Source organism: Triplophysa dalaica, chromosome 1 (assembly GCF_015846415.1).
Source record: "Triplophysa dalaica isolate WHDGS20190420 chromosome 1, ASM1584641v1, whole genome shotgun sequence".
NCBI classification, from domain to species: Eukaryota; Metazoa; Chordata; class Actinopteri; order Cypriniformes; family Nemacheilidae; genus Triplophysa; species Triplophysa dalaica.
The window spans coordinates 2,600,844-2,624,300 of record NC_079542.1 but is presented as its reverse complement, the minus strand read 5'-3'; the positions used below and the strand labels follow the sequence as shown (position 1 = coordinate 2,624,300).

Sequence of the window (23,457 nt, the reverse complement as noted above, 5' to 3'; positions counted from 1 at the left end):
TCTTCAATTTGATTGGATGTGTAAAAACAGCCGTTGCATTTAGAAATGGAACTGGCAGCAGACTGAAAGTTGAAGGGGAGGAGTTAATGGATGCTCCGCCCAAGTCGTCTAAAATATGTAATAAAATATTACAGGAAGGAAGTTAATTTTCAGATTTTAAGTGAAGATTATAAGGGCAGCAAATTTTAAAAAGAGAATGACACACATCAGAAACCTTTTTACTATAAACGCTGCAATATTTCTTGAAAAAGTTATTGTCATTTTTTATTTCACTGGGACTTTAAAACAGGATGATTCAGGTTGAACGCACGCATGCACACATCTACACACAGCACGCACAGGGTGAGAATGAAGTACACAATAATGGAAAAAGCACATAACGTACCGATACAGCAATCCCAGAATGCATTGCAACAAAGTTCTGCTGTAATTTTTCTAATTGGTTGATACGGGTGACTGAAATGTCAACTTCATTTTTATTCTGTTTCGAAAAGTATGTATCAAGTTGAAATCGAATATTTATTAGCTGGTAGCCAAGCAACATGCAAACACATCTCTCAAGCCGCTGCACAATAAAATGCATTTGTTTTCAGTCACTTAAAATGTATGGTTTGAGTTACGATAGTGTACTTGAAACGCTTGTAGACAGCAGACAGAGACGGCTGGTTGAAAATGCTTGGAAATGACAGCCGCATCTCACACAAAGATAAAAGAACTACGCTATGTTTTGGAGAAACGCTTTTGAATGTCACTGTCAAACGGAGACACAACTGTGACTTTGATGCAAGTCATTCAAAGTAAAAAAAATACTGGATTCTGTTTTTCGAGACATTAATTCAACAGTCACCAACCATCATATAACATATATTTTTGATCAGAAATATATGTTATATTTATTCCTCATATACTTTCAACATTTGTCCCACTTCTAAACTATGGTTTGATATCAATAAGAGTTCACATTAATCTGTTGAAAATTGAATTACATGTTATGAAAGAATCTTCCAAGTGAAAATGTAGAAAGAGCGAAGGCAAGATGATGAAGAACGATTCAATACACAGCTAATATCTGCGGATCAGGTTCAGTCTCATTATGACGCAGAAGCTCTCATTAATGGTCACAGCGTTTGTAACGCACACAAAATTACTCACAAATCAAAGACGAGGTAGTGAACGCCCTCCTCTGATATGCTGTCATGGAGCCTTACTGTGGAGAGAAAGTGAGAGAGAGAAAGAGAGAGAGATTAAATTGCATGACACCATCATTAGAATGAGAGAGCGAGTGAGTTTACACAGACGGAGAAACTCATATACTCCACAAATTTCAATTATTCTGCTTCTGGTTTCTTTCATTGTCCCGGCGCTTTATTATTACAGCAGAATGAGGACACATCACTCGACACTCACAGCATCTCATTTCACACGGATGAACTATGTATCTGTGATCATTTATCTGTGATCAGATTCTGATGTCTTTGTGTGTAAAGTATAAAACCTTTTTAAATCACATGAGAGGCATACAAAAAAACACAACCTAAACGCAATGTAAACACTACGTTACGCAAACACAACATTATGGTCGGGCTGATAGATGATGCAATCGTTCATTGCTGATAGACATGAAGATGAGCATCCTGATTCCAACAAATGTTTTATTTTCGTCAAGTGACTCTAGCTGCTCTGTGCTGCAAATCATGTAGTAAACAAATATGAACAAGGTCAAAGAAAAGCCCAGAAAAGATCAGACCTGCCTCACTTTATGACTGTATAAAGAGGACACGCAGTTTGCGCAGCGAGGTCATTTTAGTTGAGTAAAATTGTAACTTTAAAAACGTTCCTATTCATTGAAGTCAAATAAATTATTGAACTTAAACAAGTTGGAACAACTGAACAAGGAAAAATGGAAATGTTGCCTCAAAAATAGACAAAAAGTTTAAAGCAGTAAAATGATAATAATAAACAAAAACTAAAAATTAATTAATCTTACATAGCAACATTGAAAATGAAAGAATAAATTGTAAAAAATTGTACACAGAAATTGCTAAAACTAACTACAAAGAAAAAAAAAATCTAAGAATAAAGCCAATTTAAAATATTAATAAAACAAAGTAAAACTATAATAACTAAAAGACACGCCGCCCTTTCTAACTCTTTTATTAAATATAACATCAGAAAAACAATAAAATCAAGCCTCACATTATAACTGAACATCTTTATAAATGATTTGTTATGATTACATGATTTATTAGTATTTCGTCATGCCACAAAAAGGTTTCATTTTTTTTTTTTTATTGTTCATTTCTTCCCAAGCCTTGAAACCTCATTATAGTATAGACATAGTTTTACTACAAATACCATGTGTACCATGGGTAAACTACAGTTAATGTATACTCTCAAAAAAGAGGTTTGAAATAATAACCAAGAACGGTGAAGGAAAATCTCTTGATGCAGGATTGATCGTGTCGACTTCTTAATTTGAATCAAATGATGTTTAATTAAATGATTCCTGAGATAATCTCTCCTAAAGAAAGTGTCAGCTTGACCTTCTTATTAATAAATACGGATGGATTGCACGTCAGAAGAGAGACTGTGGAGGAATCCCTCCGCATGAATATCTCGGGCATCTTCTCTCATCGATGATACGGTCGGTTGCCTGAACATGTTGCCATAGCAACCGAGAGAGAACGGCTTTCCAGCCGACGGCTGCTTTGGAGAAGTAAGCCTTCGGTTTAGTTTAGGAAAGCCATTGGGTTTCGTGTTATGAGTAACGGATGCTGTTATGATAGAAGTGTGGCCACAAATTCTAATACGGAAATTAAAGTCATTGTCATTCGTTATAAACGATAGCAAACGCAATTATCAATGGCAAAAAATTTCACAGCGGTCAGCGTTCGTTACGGCTAAAACCATCTAATGTAAGATCTCAAAACAAAACATGTTCCCGTGTTCATTTCAATGACTTTAGAGTGATCCTGTGTAAGAAAACGAACATACGGGGGTGTAAATATTTCACTTTATCTGTAGCTTTGTGTTAGGTCCATAATTACAGCAAGAGAAAACACCCACGTGTGTAATCCTGCAGCTGGCTCGGAGGTGGATGAGTGTGGGCAGAAGAGCTCGGACAATTTTAGCTTTAACCACCTCAACAGTCAGAGGTCACATTTACATAAATCACACAAAATGTAGTTTTTTCCCAGCAGTTTTTACTATGGTAACGGCACAGATTTGAACATTTGGTGGTTGAAATACCCATGTAAGATCTCTCTTCAAATTTGTAAAGCATTGGTTTTATTTTTACTGCATGATTTTTCATAGTCAGGTAAGAGCTTTTTCAGGATTGTCACATCCATAACACTACATATTCCTCATAAATGGACACATGAAAATGAATATGAAGAAACTATTTGATGTTCCATAAAGAAGCATCAGTTCTCCATTCAATGTGCATTATTGCTTCAGGATTGTGCTTTTTATTTTACAGAAATCCTACAAAGTTTATCGTCTCCCAAACACTGCGTCCTTTTTTGTCACATCCATAACACATGTTTATTTCCCTTTTCTTAATTTTACTTTTTTCATAGACTGACTTTTCTGATGTTTAGACTATCAACAAGGGTTCAGTAAAATATAAACAGATGGTTCAATATAATCGTAACAAATTCATTCTCCGAGCATTTTTATGTCACGTCCATAACGCTGGAATTGCCCTGCTCAATATGGCTCAGTCTGTGGTGTGCACACTTTGCGTCTAATGCGCGCGCAAATTTGTTATTTTAAACGAGAACGCATGGCAACCGCGCTCACATATGGAGCGATGCGGTCACAACGTGCATGAAGTGCGGCACGCTCATTTTTCTAGGCGCGTTGGCCCCACATCAAAATGAAAATAGTTAACTTATTCATTTGACAGGAGCATTTATCCAAAGCGACTTACAAGTAGTAGAGCATATAAGAATTGTGTCAACACACTAAACAGTACTGTTAGTTTACAAGGCCATGATACTAGGAGGATCAAAGCTGGAGTAAGCAAAGAAGAGAATGAACAACATTAAAAACATTAATAGACAGACAGTGATTGTTTAGTCAAATAAACGTAGAACAGGTGTGTTTTGAGCTGTTTTTTGAAAGTTGTAAAGGATGCTGCAGTTCGGGTGGAGGCTGGCAGTTCAACTTTTCAGAATGCCGCACGTGCACCGCAGGTCATGTGACAAGAACCAACCAACCAATATAGACAAGCTCAGTGAAGAGCGTAAATAAATCTAGTAGCAGAGTTATTGCATGTTACATATAATCCATACATCTTTTGTTCATGCATCTCGTCTCAATGGCTAGCGTGGCCCATGGTTATATTTCACAGTTCACCTATTTTGAAATCCTCACTTACATAAATGTACTATAGTGTCCTGCACCCACTGAAAAAACTGTAAAAAAATATTTCTGGTGTCTGAATCATTTTTGGTTTGACTGTATGAAACCGTGAGTTTTATGACATAAATGATTTCTGTGTGTGCACCAGAACCCACCGATGTTTGTATGCTTGAGAAGACGACAAATTCGGGCCTCTCGTTCCAGCTTTTGGTGATCTAGAAAGTAAGAAAAAAAGTTTGAGTTAATTTGTAAATGACAAATTATGTGATACACTATGTTCCAAAATACACTTTTATGCATTGAATTTTTTGACTGTTGACTTCTTAAAGCTGCCATCTGTATTTTTTTAGAAAAAAACAAAACATGTTACCCCAATTCACAACAGTAATATAATAATAGCTAGTTATAAGATAATAATCTAATAATAAAGCTAATAATAGTAATAATCAGGTACAATTTATAATAAAAATGTACTCAAATAAAAATAAGTTAAGTAACCTGTAAACTATTGTTTTAGACAGCGATGTGACATTAAATATTGCAGCTTTAAGAGAACTTTGAAAAAGGTTGAAGTTGTAGCTATTCAATCCACTGAAAAACAAAAACAAAATACACCAGTCGAGAAATGTTCTAAAACAAACATGTTCTTGTAAACAACAAAGAGAAGAAAACTCATAATCCAGAGACAAACTCATGTTCAGAGACGCTCGGGTGCTGATAAACGGTCGTATCTTAATTGTAAATATTGATTTGCTGAAAAGGGATTTCAATGGATTGTGTCAAAATGATTCTTTCAGAAGTTTGTTTAAACTCGACTGGGTGAAAATATAATCAAACGAAGACAAAACGTCATGTCACTTAAAGCAAAGAAAGTTCGGATCAATATGAAAATGCACATCAATGCTGACTTTTATACACAATCAATTTGTTTCTCAAGAGACGGAAAGATAGAACTTCTTTCATACACAACTTGGAGTTTGGACAGTTTAACCTGACGCTTCTTTACTGCTATGAGACGCACAATGAGAAAGAAAAATGCAGCTTGCAAGATATTGTGAATGGAATATGTGATACGATAGTGAATTACGGTGATAAAATCAATTTAAATTACATCTAAATATATTTAAAAACAGAGCATTATACACACTTTGCATTCTTTATGTGTGAAGAAAGCAATCATTATGTCGTGACTATTTATTAATATGAGTTGTAAGTAAATTTATTAATATCAGCATGTAAAAATCATTTAAAGGTACAGTTCACCCAAAAAATTAATATTATGTCATTATTTACTCGCCTGCAGGTTGTTCCAAACTTGTATAAATATTAAAGGAGGATATTTGGAATGTCAGTTAGCAAAAATTAGATCTGTTTGATTATTGACATTCTTACAAATATTCTCCTTTGTGTTCGGTAGAACAAATACATTTATTCAAGTTTGGAACAATCTGACGGTGAATAAATGATGACTGAAATTTTCCTTTTCATCTCTTTAAGTTTCATTCTGGACCAGGATGACTTTTGTCGATTATCCTAATAATGATCAGAAAAGTTAAGAAATATTCCACATTCTCCATCAAATGTCCCAGATGGAGAGTTTTCCATTCAAAACTAGTTTTTTTTGCATATTTTAAGTGTTGCGTTGACCCAGTTCAGTCAGGTCCCATCTGACAGACACACACACAGAATGAGAGATATAGGCCAGCTATTTCCAAAGTTATCAAATCAAGTAAACTATCCATCGACAGTGATATTCAGATGAAAACTCTTCCACGATACTGTCTCGATGATGTGAAATTCTGCAAAATAAATTTAAAATGTGAAAAAAGTGGTTAAGAGAGAGATTCATAACCTTGAATGCATTCGAGTACTGAAGTTTGAAAAAAGTTACTGCAAATACAGGCAAACTGCGACAAGCACTTTTTGGAGTTCTCATCCAACTTAAAAGATAAAATCATTAGTTCTAAGAGCAACGACAGTATTCATAAAGCCAGCAAACACGAAAACATACTTTTAATAATATTAAAGGTGTAGTTCAACTTTAAAATGAAAATACTGTCATAATTTACGCACTCTCACGTCATTTCAAACCTGTATGACTTTCTTTTTTCTGCAGAACACAATAGAATATATTTTGAAAAATGTTGGTAACAACAGCACAGCCCCCATTGTGTTGTAACCAATGCAAGCGAATAAAGGGTCTGTTAACAACATTCTTCAAAATATCTTTTGTGTTCTGCAGGGGAAAGAAAGTCCCATAGGTTTGAAAAAGGTCGAAATGATGACAATTTTCATTCTGTAAGTGAACTGCTCCCTAACCCCCAAATTGAACAGGCTGCAATGCATGCTGGGAACTTGCAAATCCTTGTTTATGCAAAGTGTTTTTTTTTCAGATTGAAACCTTGACACATTTTGGACAAACACTTGGGTATGTCAGTGCCAAAAACAATCTTTGTTAGTGTATACACTAAATAATAAACCTGCACCAACTACTGAAAATATAAACTGTATGTGATTTTTCGCAATTTAGATTTTTACTAAATCTGAAAGCTGAATAAATAAGCTTGTCATTGATGTAAGGTTTGTAAGGACGGGACAATATAGGGCCGAGATACAATTATTTAAAACTATAGGAATCAAAGGGTGAAACAAATATTGAGAAAATGGCCTTTAAAGTGGTCTAAATCAAGCTCTTAACATAACATAATACTCACAAAAATAGTTTTGATATATTTACGGTAGGAAACTTCTAAAATATATTTAAGGAACATGATCTTTACTTAATATAAGATTTTTTGGCATATAAGAAAAATCGATAATTTTCATTATATTTTTGGCTATTACAAAAAAAGTTCTTGTGCTACTTATGACTGCTTTTGTGGTCATGGGTCACATTTTTTATCAAGTTACTTTATCACGTTTGCTGGGAGACGCTTTGAACATTGAACTTTTTCCTTAGTGGATGAGTCAAACATGCCCAGAGGCTTGGAGTGTATATATATGAACATTTTATGTGTGTGTTTGCGTGCGCGTGTAGGTGTGTGTTATAGTAGTGAAACCGCTACACCTGAACAAAGCTTGCGAGTCACCTCTGAGGTTCCTGTGAGTCACACACACTAAACTTCAGGAAAGTGAAGTTTCTTCGGCTGACACACATATTCAATGATACGGTTTCATGAGGATTGAGGAGATTACGCGAATAATAAAACTGATAGCAGTCATTTAGTTTCTGGGTCACAGCGGTTCTATCTGACACGGACATCACTGAAGATCATATGCAGATATTATTATTCTCTCTCTCTCATTTCATTCATTCAAATATCAGACAAACAGAAGTAAACACTGCTCAATAGTGGCCTGCTGTCGAGTCCAGCTCTGGCAGGTACAGCGTTTGCATAACAAGCAAATTAGTGCAAAAAGAGGCCAAAGCAGAGCTCAGGAAGACAGAACAAAACAAAAAGACATTTATAAAGTCTGAATAAAACAGTATGATGATACTAAACCTTTCTTCATTAAATTGCATATTTAAATGGGATCTATTAAGAAAGTGTTTTTCTTTTGGGTGAAGATGTCTTTTAAAGGCCTAGCATGTAACTTTTAGGAGGATCAATTGATAGAAATGCAAAAAATATATACATAACTGTGTTCAGAGGTGTGTAAAGACCTTACTTAAATGAGCGTTTTGATTTTATTATTTTACAATGAGCTATTTCTGCCTACATACACTGCGGGTCCCCTTGCATAGAAGTCGCCATGTTGTTTCTACAGTAGCCCTAAGCAGACAAACTGTGCGTTTTGTAAATATGTTATCTTCTTCGGTAAAGAAGCGAAAATGCGACAACATCTTTGTTCTGTGCCAAGGGCGAGGTGGAGTGAGCCGTTTGTTGCTATTCACAACCTCACCACTAGATGCCGCGAAAATCTCCGCAGTGCTTCTTTAAAATATTATCATTTAAGAAATATATTTAAGTCAACACAGTTTCATTCATCAAGCAAAAATTGGACGTGACTCAAAGCACAACAAATCCGTTCAGATTATAAAAACTGCGCATTTTGTTCAGTAATCAGTTTTCTAAGTTTCCCAACAGTGAGCTGAAAAAAAAATCTATGTCTGTGATGAAATTATATCTTAATGTCTTCGCAACGTCATTTTTAAAAACAACTGAAATGTATTTTCATATATATTTTAGGACAGTTATTTGTATATTTATTTTATTAAACAAGAGAGAAATTTACCAATAAACATAACATGTATACTGTACAAATGGATCATACAGACATCATGCATTATGGGTCCCAACATAACGGTCAGAGAATATATCAGTTTCAGTCTTACAGCCTGACCAACAACAGCTTGAGAAAACATGATTGATTATTTCTGCAAACATTTAAAATAAAAAAAAAACGCACCTAAACATCGGGGAACCCGGTTCAACAAATTCAACATTCTTCCAAAACATTTGCAATGAGAACATTCTTACACAAATCACATATTAAAGTGTGCATGTGTATTTATGGTTTCGTGCACAGATCACATAAGACACATTACCTTTGCGATTTCAGAATCGCCCCAGACAGGTATACAGAGTGCGAATCGCGATATATCGCCCAAGCCGTATTGCGGTATCTTTATGTAAATTAAAGGCTGCAGGTTTGACAACTCATTTCATTTTTTTGGTTTATGTTTCCACAAATGTTCCTTCAGTTTCTCCGTCCGCTCACTCACTCACTCCATCATTCAAATATCTGACGTTTGTTTATGTGTTTATGATTATTTTTTTACTCGTCTATTTTTGGCGACCGCCCCCGCGTCTGCATATGCAAATGAGCATCTGATAACTCCAGGCCTACGCAAATGAATGCAGGACTCAGACCCCACATTGTTTTACACCACACACATTCATTTGAATAGCTGGATAACATTTACTGCTCAGATGAGAACTGCACAACATTGCTGTTAGACAAGACGATTGAGCTAAAAACAAGTGGAAACAACAAAACCAATATACACTTCATTATTTATGATGTTATTTATTTATTTATTTATTTTTTGTTTATAACTTAATTTAGACCTATATGCATTTCATGTATATGCATTACTTTTATCGTACATCATTTATACAATATAAAAAAATATCATGTAAATGCTTATTTTATATGCATTTTTCCAATGTAAAGAAAATGAAAATTGCACTCTAAAATACTTCTAAAGGTGATTTTTCTTTGAGGAAACGGACGTTCTTCATGTGTGGGCTGAAAACAATTCTCCAGGTTCATAATGACGTTTGTGACATTTATGCTCAGACTTTCAGAATAAAAGCTCTGTGTAAAGCCAACAGCGTGTATGTTTGGGGTGTAATCTTGGATTACGTCATCTAAACCCCCAAAGCAACCTACTGCAGTCTCCATAGCAACAGTGTGGAAATTTGTTGAGTAGGATTCGCTTGAATCCGGTTGGCCCTCGACCCGCTTTCGTTAAACTTCATAGAGATTTCTGTTTCTTTCCAAGCACTGACAGGTTGATGAAGAGCGAGCAGACATTCCTTTCATTCTGAACTCGCTCATGGGTGCGTGTTGAGTCCGGGGTGAACATCTGCAGGTTTGGTTGATGGTGGATATACTTTTTCAAGCTACGAGAGTAAAAATGTTCAATGCTTACAGGATTTCCAAAATGTACGATGACATCATTCCTAAGATCCTTTACAAAGCATGGTTTAAGAAAGGCCATGATCTTCCTCTTGGACATGCACAAGAGCTCATAATCCAACAAGGGCAAACTCTGTTGGTCATTTCTGTTCTTGGACCTTATATTCAAAGTTCAGATTTCCATTCACGTAAACTGCACATCAGCCACGGTATTTGCATCACGCCTTTGCATAAGGAACAAGGACTTCATTTCAAGGCTATAAGACATCATTTCCCAAGAATGATGTGCCGATAACAGAAGACTCTAACATATATCTTCAACTTCAATCGTTCAATAATCTCCACAAACAAAACGCTGCATTGATTCCAATGCACAGTCTCCCAAAGTAACTTTGAAACTAACTAGATTTATACTAATCACAACCATTTACCAAACAATGAAGCCACATGATTTGTTCCTTATTATTAAATCTTATTGCTTATAATTGCTCATTTCTTTACCATGCACCGACTAGTTCAGACATAATTACACATTTTTATAACAGGCACAAGCTAACAAGACTACAACAGTTTTGCATTACATTTCTGCGCAGGTGTTGTATAAAGGCGGTCTGTCTCTCTATATAAACGTGGCTGTAAGGTGCAAAACAAAACAACAAAATGCAAAACTGAAAACGAAATAAAAAAACTAAACTATTTAATTCTAACAAAGTACTTATATTTTCCAGTTTTACTTGTTTGGGTGTTTTTTTACTTTTTGAGTGTGGAATTGTTGTTGTGCTTTAAAGGTCTCATGAACTGGCCTTGTTTATTCTTTTATACTGTTGTATGAGGTCTAGTTATGACGTTCGCGTGATTTTTACATTCAAAAACCTCAAAATCAATAAGTACTACTCAATAAGTACTATTCAATAAGTACCCAGGTTTTGAGTCCAGCTCTGCAAACGCTCGGTTTTAATGGGCGTGCTGCATTGAAGACTTTATAATTAAACGCCCACTGCTTTGATTGGATAACAGTTTGCGTAGTTGGAGCTTTCTGTGAATTTGCTTCGAGACGTAACGTTAGGTTACACATTGTCACCCTTCACAGTTTTCGCAGGGCATTAGTATCATGTGTAGACCTCCTGTGATTTATAAATGACTTCCCCACATCAGTATCTCATGTGACACAATCGACCGGGATGATTTTACTCAAATTTACTGACTTATTTCCCGGATGTGATGGCAAGGCTTTGCGTATAGTTTGTATAGCCTATAGTTGTATTGCGTTTAATGATATATGACCGTACCTGTCAGCATTTGAGACCTATGATCGTGAACCGAACAAAAACAAAAAAAAATCACCGCGATCGCGGGTCTCAAATGTTACAAGAGTTTCCATGATAAATAAACAAACTCCCGGTAACTTATGGATATCACCCAGCACCTGATATTATACCAAAACACTTCAAAACAGCCTCCATTATTCGCAGACGTTGGATAAAAACTTGAAAAATGATATATGAGGCCACCAAATCACAGAGAAGTTATTCGCACATGCTTAAGATCACAGACAACCTCTGCAAGTATTACAGATGACTAGAGGTGCCAATAGTGCTCCGGGGACATCAAGCGATCTCTAACAAAGCAATAGTGACACATAGTACAAAAATGTTTTATCACATAAGATTGCTGCACCATTACTATCAGATCCAATATTGACGGCACAGCACTGCTTTTAATTTTAGTCTCTCCACAAATTCAGTGTCGATCTGTGCTTTGTTCACGAAGGAATCCTCTGAGAAATTAAACGAGCAAACGCTCCCCACATGAGCTGGAACATCTTTAAATTTAAAAACTTTATATCGGAATCCGAAGGAAGGTAATGCAGCGACTGTATTCTTTGCCAACCAAGGATGGCAAAATATTTTTTTTAACGGCATGCTTATTTATTGCACGCTCTATCTGGTTCCGCGCCACATGTGTTACTTCAGAATTGTCACGCGTGAATAGTCCTGTCGCGGTTGGGAAATTTGGCTTGCGGTAAATATGGCTGGCACAATAGTGCGGTCGACGGTATTACCGCACCCACATTTTTTGAGTGATTTATCATTATTTTAGTGAATTTAAATATTTATTGATTAGTTGTTACATTGAAGTATATATATATATATATATATATTTTAAATGACAGAGAGACAGATTATATTTTTTTTATATTGTTAAATGCAGAACAGAACACCACGAACCATGCCTTGAATCTGAAAAACGAAAAAACTAATTTAGCCTATCACATAAAAACAGTTTAAATCAAAATACAGCAAATAAAAAGATAATATATAGGCTATATCTTCACTTGATCATTAACTTTTTAAATGAAAGAGAGACGGGTTATAAAAAGTTTTTTGTCCAATGCTAAATGCCGAACACAGCAATACGCTATAACAATAGCATGCATTCAATCTGAAAAACGAAAGAACTCGAGTATCACATGAAAACAGTGTAAATGAAAATACAGCAAATCAATAATAAAAACTAAATAAATAGGACTTCACTCACTTGAGCGTCAAGGAATGTGATTTAATCCTGGGTTATCTTGTCTTTGTTTCGTGCTAGAAAAACTAACATATTAACATTATGTGGTTTCAGGGACGAACGCATAGCTGTAACAATTTTTCCGGCGGCACTGAAAACTCTTTCTGATGGTGTGCTGGCCCCACAAATACACATTTGCGAGCATCGGAAATCTGCCCTGGTTTTTGCGCCCAGGAATGTGGATTTGTGTTAGAGTCTATTAGCACGTGAGCTCGTTATCTGCGCGAACTCTCCTTGGTACGGACGCTGATGCGGAGGTTGTCCGTGAGATGAGACCTCAAATTCGACGTATTGCCGCGTGTTACAAGCACCTTTCTTCTGCAAATTTTGCATATCGGCTCATCTAAATTGTCTGGCTCTCCCTTAACATTCGGTTCAAACCCAAAGTATTCTCAAACTGGCGACGTTACATTAGGTTTTGGGACGAGAGCGCCTGCCATTGCGTCCATCTTTAAAAACACCCCATACTAACAGTTGGCGGGACAGTGATACACGTGACACTCTTGTATTCATCACTGATTTATTAAACATTCATTGCAGAATGCAAAGGTGTAAAAAAAGAACAGCATACCCTGATGCCATACTCAAAAAAAGGTGGTTGCCGCGGTTTCTGCGGTTGCGTTCCTGTCCCTGCGGTTGGCTTGTCAGTAGCGCGGTAGTACAATACAGCGGTTACCGCGACAGCTCTACGCGTGAACCCGTGGGCGGGGCTACAGTAGTAGTCGTTGTTATATTTCTGTAGAGGTGTTGTTCAACCTTTCAATGTCATAGATAGGTGCATTCCAGAACCTGGTGTTCGCTCGGCCTGCTGTCAAGAACAGATGTTATCTCAGTAACAAGGACGTTTTCAGTTCTGACACTTTCATGATGTTCACGTTCGCGTGAATACGATTCCCTCTTAAACAACAAAAGCTCAGGTTAAAATTGTGATTTTAATTTATTCACTCTTTTTAGGTTTGTTATTTCGTTTTTAGATTTGATTTTAAATTCTCAGATTTGTAATTTTGATTTTGTATATTTTTTAGCATTTTGGATAGGTTACTTGTTTTACAATTTGTTGTTTTGATTTTCACCTAACGGCCACCGTAGTAAATCCATCCATTGAAGGTTCAACATAAGCACAATATAATTCACTACACAACATTTGCACAAAGAATAATCATGAACCACATCATTTAACAGACAAAATGTTGCTGTTGTTACAGTGATTTTACAATGGTTTCGTCATCTGTAGCTGGCCTATAGACACAAACCCTCAAGCAGGTTATGCAAGCGTTCCATATTATTGAGTTGGAAGGTAACAGACAAGAAGTAAAAATGACAAAAAAATCTAACCCGTCTACGAGAATCACACAACACGAGGGAGCTGGTAAATGTCCTCTTGAGCTTCTGAGAAATCTCAAAACACACAGAGATGTTCAGACGGATTTAATCATGTCTGCAGGGATTCACAGCACATCATGAACTCTCCGTCCATCAAACAAAACACAACCTCTGCTGTCATTTTGCTTGATAGGAGTCATTTACACAGTTATATTCCCTGAACCAGAAAAGGTTTGTGCAATAAAAATCATATTCTCACGTTCATAAAAAAACAAATATTAATTTATTTAAATTAAGTTAGTAAAGACGTAATTTTTTATCTTATTTTTATCATAATATTACTTCAAGCTTATAATTGTAGTTAAATACTCATACCACACTAATATTATATCCTGTATAACTGTTTGTTTCAGCCCTGGGCAAGTTAACATATTATTGTGTTTATTAATAACAATTAAATTATCGTGCATTAACATTATATTAACAAAAGTCCATTGCTCACTGACTCTGAAACGTACAAACAAACCACGGGTTACAGAAGGGTGGGATGTTCATCGGTTCTGTCTGGGATGGGCATCACCAAGAGTCTTCACCAATGGGAGCATTTGGGGTTGGCCTTAGACTGCTGAAGCATGCACATGAACCAGGAAAACCAGAACTGAATGGAGAAATGTCCGAACTCTAACATGGACAGTTCATTTTAAATAAAAATAACAAATCACTCCATTTCATCTACCCTCCTACAGCAATGCGCTTGCCGCTTATCTATCAGTGCCCTCGCCCCACTTCGCCGTCTGGAAGAGATAACCCAGCTACTGAAGAAACCCACTCTTGATCCTGCACTGCTACAGATCAGTATCTCTCCTCCCCTTCATTGCAAAAACCCTTGAGTGTGTGGTAGCTGACCAGCTCTCCTCATTTCTCAAACAGAACAACCTCTTGGACAACACCTAGTCTATGTTCAAGAGCGGTTATTCCACCGAGAATGCAATGCTCTCAGTCATCGAAGCCCTGAGACTGGCAAGGGCGGCCACTTAATCATCTGCACTCATCCTCCTGGATCTATCTGTCGCTTCGACACGGCCAACCCCTGCATCGTCCTGTCGACCCTCAAGACTATGGGTGTCTCTGGAATGGCACTACGGTCGAGGCTTATCTCATGGATAGGTCAATCAGAGTATCATGGAGAGGTGAGGTGTCTGAGTCCCAGCATCTCAGTACAGGGGTACCCCAGGGCTCAGTTCTTGGACCATTGCTCTTCTACAACATTGCTAGGTTCTGTAATTCGGAAACATAGCTGTTCCTATCACTGCTATGCGGATGACACACAACTCCACCTGTCAGCCTAATGATCCGACGGCTTCAGCGCGCATCTTAGCATGGCTGAAGGACATTTCCCTCTGGATGAAGGACCATCACCTGCAGCTGAACCTTGTAAAAAATGAACTGCTCGTGATCCCGGCCGACCTGAAGACTCCGCACGACCTTTCCATCCAAATAGATTCATCAACTATTACTCCTTCCAGAACTGCCAGAAACCTGGGTGTGGTAATTGATGATCACGGATCATGTGGCCAGCACCACCCGGTCCTGTAGATTCGTCTTCTACAATATTAGGAGAATTAGTCTACGCAAGTTCTTGTCCAGGCCCTTGTCCAGTCTAGATTTGACTATTGCATTGCTCTACTGGCTGGTCTTCCAGCTTGTACAACCAGACCTCTTCAGATGATCCAAAATGCAGCGACATTGCCTGTATTGTTTTCCCCTACTTTGTAAGTCGGTTTGGATAAAAGCGTCTGCTAAATGACTTGAGGTAAATGTAATACGCACGGGTGTAAGAGGCTTATTTACTGCCATTGATGATAAAGCGAAAGGAAATCAATACCCTGCTGAATTTAAACTTTTCTCCGGCTTAAGTACAAAACAGCAACGACAACTAATTTCTTACTTTGAAACGGACAAATAAACACAAGATTACGTCAAAATTCCCTTTTTAGCAAGGGTCCATGTAAAAGTTTATGAACGTTAACAGCTGGGAAACAAAACGGACGTGTCACTGTATATTAAATCCATTTATCTGTATAGAGCGCTCTTAGAGGGGCAGCAGCAAAATAAAGATCTCTGTTTGTAATGTTCATCAAACAAAGGACAGCCCCAAAACACTCATTAAAGGAATTGTGTTCTCCTTATTTAAACTGTTAAGATAAGGAAAAATTAAATTTTATTCACATGTTATTGATAAGAAAACAAACATAAAGGCCTATTTTACTATGTAAAGTCTGTTTCTCAGCCGGTTATAGCGGACAAGACCCGCTGCTCTTCGTTTGCCTGGTAATAATAGCCGGAAAAGAATATATTAACTCTACTGATCACCACAGCGTATAATAAATAAACTCAACTAAGGTAAAAGCACATTTTACAAGGAAAAAATAACATCTGTACAAACTTCAACTATTTACAGGTTATAACTTGGAGGCGACGACCCCATCGAAGTTCTTTGAAAATACAGGCTTTTAGGTATGGAAAAAGTGTACCAGTCTTATTGTGCCTAACTCATTAGTTGCTGTAAAAATGTACATTTATGTTTCAAGCTTAAATTAGCATTAGTTGATGTTTTTTTAGCAAAACAAACATAAATTTACAAACAACGACCGCTCTTAGGTTACAGTAGTAAATAAAATGAATCATTTAATGTTATGTTGGTATTTTATGCCTCATGAATTATGTTAACGAATTCTTTGGCTTATCAGTTTACTATAGTTTTAAACCATTTTCATAAGGTGATGTGATGTAAGCAGGGCATAACACCACCCAGGTGGCCGCTGTGTAAACTAAAGATTTTTCGATGAACTTGCGATCTGAGTGAATAAAGATTAAGGAACATTATTCACACAATTATTTCTGTTTTGTGAAACAGAAAGGTTCTTCGGATGTTTAAGGTTCTTCATGGAACCATTTGGACGAAAAGGTTTTTTTAGATTAATTTGAGAAAAGAGAAGGAACAAGTCACACAAAACTGAATCTGAAAGCAGGCAGATTGCTAAAGAAATGTTTAAATGCGCCTAAAAATAAATCTGAATTAAGAGAGCAAAATCGAATCACAGAACCAACAGCAGCACAAAATCTATGTGAATGAAGAGTTGAGGGTTACATAACACAAACACACACATGGACACACGCACACACACACACGCTTCCTCCGGTCCATTGGCAAGATTCCTCAGGGACTACAACTCCCACTTACAAAGCAGCTTGTCCGAAGCAAGAAAAGGAAGCGATAGAAACTGACGGCTGACACTGAAACACAGAGGTGGGAGAAAGTGTGGGAAGAGATACCAGAAAAAAAAACATAATAAATATGTATGAAAAATCTGCTTCCATCATTGAGAAAAACTGGGTTTTAAAACAAAGAACATTTCTATTGCTCTCTCGTAGCTCAGGACACTCAAGAGTTCAAACACTTAGTTTCAGACATCATTTCTCTGTTAATATACTTCATTCCAGACTGCTTACGTGGTCGTTGGGTAGTATAACCAACGCAAACATGTGTGCAACGTTTGTTTGATATAACTGGAGAATTCTCAAGACGATCAAAGGTTTTCACAACATAATGTATTGAACTGTATACACGTGCAGGCTGAAGTTTTCTCTCGGGTGAGTTTATCACGATTACGTCAGAGTCTGTGTGTGTGTGTGTGTGTGTGTGTGTGTGATTTTATGATCACATGATAAGATCTATAAAGTGTATATTATTGAGCAATGGATCGCACAACTACATGCTGAAAAAATACCACAGAATTATGAGGAATTTAAAAGTGTTTCTACATCCGTATCATTTAAGAAAAATGAGTCATGTGTCGTTGTCAATACTGTGTATTCTTACATACTCTGTTTGCAAGAGGTGTTTTGATTAAATTGATCCACACTACAGTATATAATGTATACTAGAGAGGATCCATACTTCCATTCCTAAAATCCATTTAAGGCTTGTCAACATCCGGCTTATCTCTTACTTTTAACACCCCGTGACTAAAAGGCGCCAATGTGAATGTGCACAACAATGTGCGCATCGCTTTTTGTTGGTTTAACGCGCAGAATTAAAACTGTCCGACCTATGAGAGTATTGACAGTAAAACACTAAAAAGTATCCTTTGTTGCTAGAGATAACCAACAATTCTTTGCGTCCGCCAACGTCTGTAATTTGAATAAACGGCAGCAGCTGCACATTAAATCAAATATGTGATGTTTAAATGTGAACAGTTTATAATTTGTGTCACGTTTTTCTGAACAGGCATAAGCAGTAAATAGGTTTTCAATCTTTAGTGATTTTTAAATGTTTTAACGTAAGGCAAAAAATGCTACTCTTTTTCCATTGTTCAGGATAGAAAGTAACCAACTTTTAAATTAATTTGACAGGTCTGCGAGTGCAACATGGTACTTCGTGTTTTTTCTTCCAGTATGTCTTACGAAGGTCGTCTCGTTTAATCCTAAATTGAGTATCCTCCGCAAACCGCATCCTTCATAGGATGATACGTCAAGAGGACACAAGGACGCAGCCTTACGAAACGAGACGGCGATTGACGAAGAGGAAGCAAGATGAAATCTTCTTCGGCTTGACAAGCGAGTGTCAGATGCATAAAGTTGCGCTGTTAGGGGTGTCAAGCAATTAATCACATCCAGAATAAAAGTCTGTGTTTACGTAATATAGGCCACGTCTATGTACTGTGCATTATCATTTTGTATTTATAAACACAAACATACACATACCAAATATAAATATTTACATGTATTAATTTACATTGAACAATAATTGAAATGTTCTATAAACTTTTATTAATTTTTATATTTTATACTCATAACAGTAATCTGGAAATGCCAGATTCAACGAAAGAACAAAATGTATTTTAAACCATTTTACACTCTCGTTCACCCTCTGGTCTTGCTGATGGTAGCACACACACTTCATCCATTATTCACATAGTCTGACAGATGAGATTAAGTCGCAATTGATGTCAATACACACAGATCATAAAGTTTCCGGGCTAAAATACAAATTGAAGCTTTTCTTTTGTGGGAAAGGTCTATCAGATCATTGAAGTCTATCTTTAAACAAACTGATGGGAATAAATTATTCATAAAAGCAACAACGCTGCCCTGATGTTTTATAGATGACAGCAAACGATCTGCAAGTTTGAATGAAGAAGCACAACCATTTCCTCATCGAGATCTACATCGGTCATCACTTTCAGTAACATCATGTAAACTTTAAACTAAAGGCAGCTTTTCTATATATAATAGTAACAAATCTCCCTCGAGACACTTTATTTGCATTCATTACATTCATTTGAAACTTTGCAAGCAATTCAGAAAGATGCATCTGTAATGCGTCACCAAACAACACTACTTTATAAACATGGAATACAGTACAAAAAACCTCTTTGGGAACGTCTCAACCAATCATATTCAAGAATTCAATAATAACCATAATCTTTTTCAAAAGAGTTTATAACAATCTGATGACATTTAATATTCAAATAATGAATCCCTTCAAATGAACTAAAACCTTTAAAAGCAACTCGATCCATATTTTATTTAATTCTTGCACAAAGAGGTTCATTCATTGTTGTTCATCTGACTTGAAATCGTCTTACAAAGACGCCCACTCGGGTATTTAAGCGATTAGAAATGTCGTCTCGAGGGCTACTGTAGGTCTCTAGTGGTTTGATATATAAAAATTTGAATATTCAGTTCATATCGTCTAATAAAGACCACCTGCGCCATCCATCTGTCTTCATTTTGAAAATAAAGGGCCAGTATCTGAGAGATCCAGGCACAGACTGTCCTTCAACTGAAGAGTCCTGAGAAGTGGCCATTAATTCATATTTCCGGATTTACATGAATTACAGCTTTCAGTTTTATTCAACATTTATGCTTTTCAAACATGCGTTTAAGAATGAAGCTGATATTGGTGGTTTTCTCCACGGCCCTTGTTTTTGTTTTCCATCTTTTACAATCCAGCGGAAGCTGCTCGAGCAAAACTCTCCTGCAGAGTGACAATGCTTGGATCTGATGATGACTAAAGTTACGCTGGGCAAAGCCGATGAAAACTACATTAAAGTACAATGTACAAATTGATTTTTATTCACAAACATTGTGGTGTGCGATTGATGTAATTTGCGCTCGTCTGGGAAATCGATATTCTTCTGGTTAGCATATTAAAACGGTTAAGTTTTCCATTTGGGACGATACTTCTCTTCTTAAAGTCATACACTACATGGTTGAGTGCATAGTGCATAGCTTAAGTGCATAGTGTACAGTATGTCATTTGAGTCACAAGTATAGACTGTAAATCAAGAAAACTTGATTTTTCATAAAGGAATAGTGCATTACATTTCATTCAACCCATTGACTTCCACTGTATGAACAAAAAACAGATATAGATTTCACATCTCCATAATTCATCATTTTTATCATTCATGAATGTTTTCATTTTTTTATGATGTTTTAAAACATTATTAGTCACCCTTCATGTTTGTCACTGGGTTAGGCAGATATTTTACCAATAAAAAGAATAAATGGTCATTTTTAACGTTGACAACACTTAATCCTCAGGTTTCTCTTCAATTGTACTGACAGGTACACGACCTTACTTGCGTATACATTTGGGCGTTCTTAGTCAAATCAGACCACCTATTGAAATAGATTAGATTTAAAATGTAATGTGATAGAGTAAATGTGGTTACATGAGTTCACTGGGTCTATAACCTTGTTGTGGTCAAGAACCAAAAGCATCTTTTTCATACAAACATGTAACAAGATTGAGATTTTGACCTTTAACGCTGTGTTTGTCCTCAGTAACTATTTAATTTTGGTACTAAAATATGCATTTGATTTCAACTGCAGGATTTCTTTTGCCAAAAGAGTACATTACACCCAAAACAAAAAAGCCACACATAATATTCCACTTTAAAATCCCTCTGCATCTTGTTTGATGAAAACACAGTTTTTCATTCATGCTTCTCTACAGTCGCTTGGCGTTTCCTCTCGGTCTCTCTCCACCTTTCAATCGCTCTGGATTTAGAGCGTCAAAGCCTAATCAGGATTAAGGAAATGAAAGCAGCACAGCGCAGTTTCTTCAAACCCTTAGCAGTGGTTCAGTCTATGTTGACTTCTACCTGTGCTGCGACAATAAAGGAAGAGATCGATGAAAGAAAATCAACCCAACCGTACGCTTCGGATAACTCCCTGCGGTGAGAGATTCACAATCAGAGCTCCTTTAACACCTCGGAGTGTGAAGAGAGCAGAGAGGGAATCCCTTTCCAGACGTGACCTTCTCTCGGGCTCCCTCGCCATGTGACACGCATTCAACACACACATGTATAAACACACACATATTTTGGTGATCTTTTCACATAAATCATTGTTATTAGTCACCCTTTCTGTTCATCACTGCCAAACAACCACAAGCAAAACAAAGACACGGACACAAATGAGGCATCTATGTGTATATGTCTATGGCCCTCGTTGCCTCACACAATAGCCTGGTCTCTCTCTCTCTCTCTCTCATCTCTTTCACTCGCCCACCATCTTTTAAAGACTCAGTACGAGTCAATCCAGACACACCAGATCCAACCCACGCTCACACTTAGAAAACAGCTGTTTGTGAAAGCTCAGCCAGAAATGAACACGCGGAAATGAACACGCAGAACTAGAGTCTGAGGTTACATGCGCGGTGAAATATTTGCAAAATAATCTTAAAAAGAATATGATCAGAATATCATTTCAACGGCTTCTCATGATGGATCGGGACTTTAGAATGAAAGGGAGTAACATTACCTTACATGACAGAGTACAGTTGTAGTGGGAAAGTAGGCTACAAACTGTGGTTTTGTGGGTGTGACCTGAAGCAATGCAAAGAATGTGCGCACAATACAGCACAGTGTCTAAATGAAAACCACTAATGATAAGCATTAAAAACACATACAAGGTGAAACAGAAACTATCTTCTGGCAGGATTTTTTTGGCATGTGGTGTATTGAACACTGTGAGCTCACCCCTCGCAGACAGTTTCTTGGTGTTGATGATTTTGGCCGCGTATTCCTGACCACTGGAGATTTTCATGCATCTTCTCACCACAGAAAAAGCTCCCCTGGAAAACAGAGAGAAAGATTTGAGCATCGGCTGTTGTGGGTTTTTTTGAATGCGTTTGCGAGAAAGAAGCATTTCAAATAATATGCATTTCCCCCTGCGCTAGAAAAGCTGCTGAATTAACAAAACAATAGAAACCATCAGAGAAATTCTATTGGATTTAATGGTCAGAATGGGAATTGGTTTTAATGGAAACTATCTGTGGGTGTCTGCTGGTGATTCTTGACGTGTTCTCTGTACGAGAACCTACTGGAGTGAGACCCGAAACACTCAAGAATCTTCAAATGGTTTAATGGAAAACATCTGATTGTTCATCGCGACATAATGGAACCCAGTAGAGTTTAAATCGTTTTTTTGCAGGGAAACTCTCCTAAAAGAAAACCAGAAAGTTGTCAATTGCTCTGATCGCTACGGAGGCTGAGACGGAATGGCTCCAGTCCAGACACGCCACAAAACTATTCCGAAAATAAACAACAGGGTTGAAGTGGGGGAATGCCATCATTTCCGCAGGGAAAAAAACGCAGAAAGGAAACGAAATAAACAGCGTTGTGTCACAATGTTTCAGTGCGCTATATAACATGAAAGACGCCGCCCGACCGCCCGACCGACCGACCGACCGACCGCAGGTACTTTCACTACAGGTGAGATAACAGCGCGCTTCAACAGAACTGACGCACAAAACGCGCTGTTGTGAAAGTGTGCGTTTGCGAATGACACTTACTTTCCGAGTTCTTCATACAGCTGATATTCGTCGGTGAACCTGGTGCAGGTTGTTGAAGCCATGCTGACAGACGGAAATCAAACAATCTGAGCGCAAAAGTCAAATCTTCTTCTGTATGTCCCCGGCGCGCGCTGGAAGTAAACCAATCCACTGGATAAAGAAAAGAAAACGCGCAGATCTGTCGCTGAAAATCCTTCTGCAGGTGTGAGATGGTGACTGGTGCTGTTTTCACACTACCAATATGTGAAGTTGATGCGCCGCACCTCTTATCATCCGCGATGTCCGATTCGCGAATGAATCGTTCCCCTGAACCGGTTCCTTTGAACGATGCGACCGTCTTCTACGGGCCTGTCAACTACCAAAAGTTTGAAACCTCATCATAAGAATTTATTCTTACCTGCGTGTTTGAGAATTATTGCGAAGTTATACCAAACAGCACAAATAAAAGAATGACGTAAAAAGTGTTAAACGTATTATAATTTAACTAAATCACTGCAATGCATCAATTCATCCAGATTTGAGTCTGCTGTACACCCCAAATGAAGAAATACTGTAGTATACTTGAGTATTTACTGAGATAATATTGTGGCAGCCGTGGTATGCCGTGTATTAGTTAGAATGGTGGAATGATTAGCTGTAGTTGTAGTTCACTTCAAAATTAACTACGTTAAGATTCA

At 37.2% G+C, this 23,457-nt stretch overlaps 1 protein-coding gene across 5 annotated transcripts in view; it reads right to left on the bottom strand.

Annotated features, from left to right (window-relative positions):
• camk2d1 (calcium/calmodulin-dependent protein kinase (CaM kinase) II delta 1) overlaps positions 1-23,078 on the bottom strand; it is a 47,126-nt gene extending 24,048 nt beyond the window's left edge. For 3 of the 5 annotated variants that reach the window (XM_056757681.1, XM_056757655.1, XM_056757686.1), the window contains exons 1-4: positions 22,781-23,077; positions 21,966-22,060; positions 4,524-4,583; positions 1,153-1,207 (exon numbers count right to left, since the gene is read on the bottom strand). In XM_056757681.1, the coding sequence (XP_056613659.1) occupies positions 1,153-1,207; positions 4,524-4,583; positions 21,966-22,060; positions 22,781-22,842 (272 nt within the window). In that variant the 5' untranslated portion in view covers positions 22,843-23,077. Of the gene's footprint in view, positions 1-1,152; positions 1,208-4,523; positions 4,584-21,965; positions 22,061-22,780 lie in introns of all 5 variants that reach the window. The other 2 variants (XM_056757663.1, XM_056757671.1) reach the window with 1 other exon arrangement.
• Positions 23,079-23,457: the final 379 nt, after the last annotated feature.